The 3,539-nt window shown below is 63.5% G+C and overlaps 1 protein-coding gene across 1 annotated transcript; it reads right to left on the minus strand.

The window, feature by feature from the left end:
• Positions 1-1,397: 1,397 nt before the first annotated feature.
• MNEG_14713 (hypothetical protein) lies at positions 1,398-2,850 on the minus strand (the record flags this gene model as incomplete). The annotated part of the gene is made up of 4 exons (XM_014036815.1): positions 1,398-1,557; positions 1,750-1,858; positions 2,073-2,159; positions 2,544-2,850. The coding sequence occupies 4 exons, from the start codon at positions 2,848-2,850 to the stop codon at positions 1,398-1,400; spliced, it is 663 nt and encodes a 220-aa protein (XP_013892269.1).
• Between the last annotated feature and the right edge of the window lie 689 nt (positions 2,851-3,539).

Genomic DNA, 3,539 nt, shown 5'->3' on the forward strand with positions numbered 1-3,539 from the left:
TTCGACTTGCTGATGCTGAGCAAACCGCCTCAACTGATCAGCAGCCACGCACAAGGCACATGGGTATGCATATCATAAAGGGCCCTGCCTGTGCTCTTGGCATCCCCATTGATGGAAACAATTGTAGAGGTTGACATTCTCGAAGTGAGTAAAGGTGCGCCGCCGCGTTGAACGTTGCCCCAAGTGTGTCCCCAATGTCTGAAGCGCGGGATTTTCAGGGCAGCTATTCAAGCTGTGCACATGCAGTCCGCTTATGCCTGATGTGTCGGAGTGCTGACGCCGAGTTTGAAAGGCCTGGTGGTCCAAACCCATCTGATCAATTCATTGGGAGGGTTGATCACCAGCAACAACGGCAACAGTAGCAAGCCTGATGATGCTCAATGGGCGACTTGGCAGTTGGAATGGTCACTGATGGTCTTAACGGTCTGCAGCACCACTCACCACCAAAATAGTTGAAAACAGCCACAAAACACGCTCGGAAAGGACCATCAGGAGGCGGTCTGGTTGCAAGGAGGCCACAACTCGCTGCGACTTGTGGCCAAGGAGAACACCAGGACCACAGTCGTCACCGACCCGAGGACGACAGACTGCCTGCGCCACGCCATGTGCACTGAGTGAATCCGCGCAAAACAATCCATGCCAGGAAGGTGAAACACAGAATCTTTCACGAGCATGATGTGGCAGGCGATTTGCAGGCGGGCCGATGCAAAGGCGGGGTGGACCGAGCGTGCCGTGCCCGACTCAGGGCCAAGTGTCCAGGCCTGCAGCTTCGCGTCCGGCGGCTCAGGCAGATCCAGAGTGCTGCTCCTGGAGGCGGTGCTGGCTGGGCTCAGCATGTGATGGAGCTTTGCCCGCCGGGAAGTGCGCGCCACTAGCCCGCGACATCTTGGCAGGCAGCTGGACACATGAAGTTAGCCCGCTCACTGCATTGCCTGGTGCTGCCGCACCAATGGGGTCGGCTGCCCAAGGCTCCGCCAGTGACCATGGTGGGGCGGGCGCCATTCAGATCGCCGCTGCAAGCACCGGCGCCAAACTCGGGCAGCCGTGCGGACGCAATTACGCGCCGCCCTGAAACCAGGTGGGGACCCGGATGTGCGCTGTAAAGAGACCAGGAAGAGATGGACAGGAAAGGATGTACAGTACATACCAGGAAGACGAGGCACACCAGATGGTCACTCAACCTCTGGGGTGAGTGACCCTGCGGCTGTGCCAAGTGACACCTTGGCGCAGCTCGTAAGCCTCAGGTGCCAGTCCTACAAGCTGAAATTTCATGCTGATCTGGTCCCTAGCCAAGCAAACAGCCAGCCGACTACCCTCCTGCTAGCTTGTACAAAACGTTGTTACACAGTAAGTCGCCTGCGCCATTTCAATGCCCGCACTGCTGCTGCAAACGCCTGTCACGGCGTCACCACCTGCACCAGCCGCCACTCGACCTCCGGGTGGGTCGCGTCCGACCACGTGCGCCCGACCGCCTCAAACAACGCCGCGCTCGCGGTGTGCAGTCGCACAGCCTGCTTGGCAAAGCTGCTGGCGGCCTCCTCCCAGCCCTTGTTGTGCCTGGAGGGGAGGCGAGCGGGCGGGGAGCATCCGGGTTGCCGGCCCGCCCACTTGTGCATGGCCTCCTCCGCCGAGCTTGCCGCCAACCGCCGCTGCCCCCTTGGAGAAGATCAATTTGAAAGCACAACCCTGGCAAGCTCAAGCGATGTGCACCCACCGGCGCGCCGCCCGCCTGGCCCCCTGGCCCCTCACCCGACACACATGACGCAAAAGTTTGCGGTGTCGCAGGCAACGCCGCGGATGCACTCCTCTAGGTGGGAGCGCGTCTGGCCGTCCAAGGCGGCCACGGTGTACAAGCTCCCTGCGTCGCGCGCGCGGGGCCGTACATGCGCAAAGAAATTATGCAACACGCGTCGCCAACAAGCTCCGCGGCAGCGGTGCTCGCCTGCACACTGCACACGGCGCACACCACCTGACAACCGAACAGGCGTGGGCACAGACCCGGCCTCTGCTCCTCCTGAAGCACAGAGCTCCGGCCCCCGCCCGGCCCCCCTGTGCATGCACGCATTGCACACCTAGATAGTGTGCGTCGACCTCTGCCAGCCGGTCGTCCGCCTCCGCCATTACGTCGAGCGTCATCTTGGTGCGCCGCGAGTTGCTGGCTGTGAATGTCAACGATTGCAGCGTATGATTCAGGCAGCAGTTGCGGCAGGCCGGGCCGCGGCGGCCGCGCGGTGGCTAGTCGCTGCGCACAGACTGCATGCAGGTCCACACGGGGCGCGGCTGAAGCATTGCCTGGTCTAAGGCCGCGAACGGCCCGCAGCCTGTGATGCCGTGGCGCCCCACGCGCAGTGGAGGCGCGCCAGTTTTGCTGTCCATGCATGGGCGGCAAAGCGGGCCCGAGCAGCATTGCTGCCCCTCCGCCAGCTGCCGTGACACAGATCCGCGGCCCGCCTTGCATGTGGGCTGGTGGGGGGCCCTTGGGCCCTGGGCCCACGCGCAAGTGCTCGCCCACATCAATGGAGGGGCGGGACAGCACGGCTCACCGATAATGAGGTCGGGCGCCCACCCCAGCTCCCGCAGGCGTCGCGCGATGCTCCTGGCCTCCCGCCGCCCGTCCAAGCTGATCGGCCGCTCGTGGTCGCGGGTCGAGGAGCTGGCTTCGCTGTCCGCGTGGCGCAGGAGGATGATCCGCCGCACCGGCGGGGGCCCCTCGCCGGCTGCCGTGCCGCCGCTCGGCCCCTGCTCCGCGGGCGTCTTGCTGCTGCTGCTACTGCTGCTGCTGGCCGCTGCTGCGGCAAAGGCGGCCGCGGGCGGCCAGCACGGCCGGGCCCGGAACGCGTGCCCCTCCATCAATGCCGCACCAACGCTGCTGCAGCGCGTGCCGCCTGGCATGGCGCGAGCACTACGCAACTGGGGGGCTCCCTGCTGCTGCGGCCGCACAGCCAGCATAGCCTGACATTGTTGGCCGGGGCCCACTGAGTGGCACAGGGCTCTCCCTGAAACGAGCATAGTGCTGCTGTGCTGCAGAGGTTGCAAAAAATGGCCACCGCGATCTGGACTACAGAGGAGTAGCGGTAAGCAACGCTGCGATCAAAACAATACCGGCACAATGTGCTGTGTTGCACAGGTCTGTGATTGTCACCCGAGCACCGACACCGGTCTCTTTGCGACTATGCCGGACTGTTGCCTACTGAAAGATCGAATCAACAATGCTATGTCGTGACGACACTTGCAGGGCGCTCTAGCTCGCACCACGAGCTCGTTCCAGGGCTTTTTCTCCCGGTCGCCCCACATCGGGACTAGCACACGTCAGGAAGGGGCAGATAGGGTTTTGTGCATCGCATATATACAGCCTTCTGCGGCCATTGAGCATGTGATCGGCGTGCTGTTGAGCTTGGCCGCTGTGAGGCCTTCGGGGTGCACATAGGAGAGCAATGCAGCGCTTCTTCAGGCCGAGACAGTAGCAGCTATTAGCCTGACGGCGGCATGCTGGCATGCGCGGCGCTGCGCGCGCTCGCGGCGGGCGCCACGACCGCCGC

This window comes from Monoraphidium neglectum, assembly GCF_000611645.1.
Source record: "Monoraphidium neglectum strain SAG 48.87 unplaced genomic scaffold scaffold04706, whole genome shotgun sequence".
NCBI lineage: Eukaryota > Viridiplantae > Chlorophyta > Chlorophyceae > Sphaeropleales > Selenastraceae > Monoraphidium > Monoraphidium neglectum.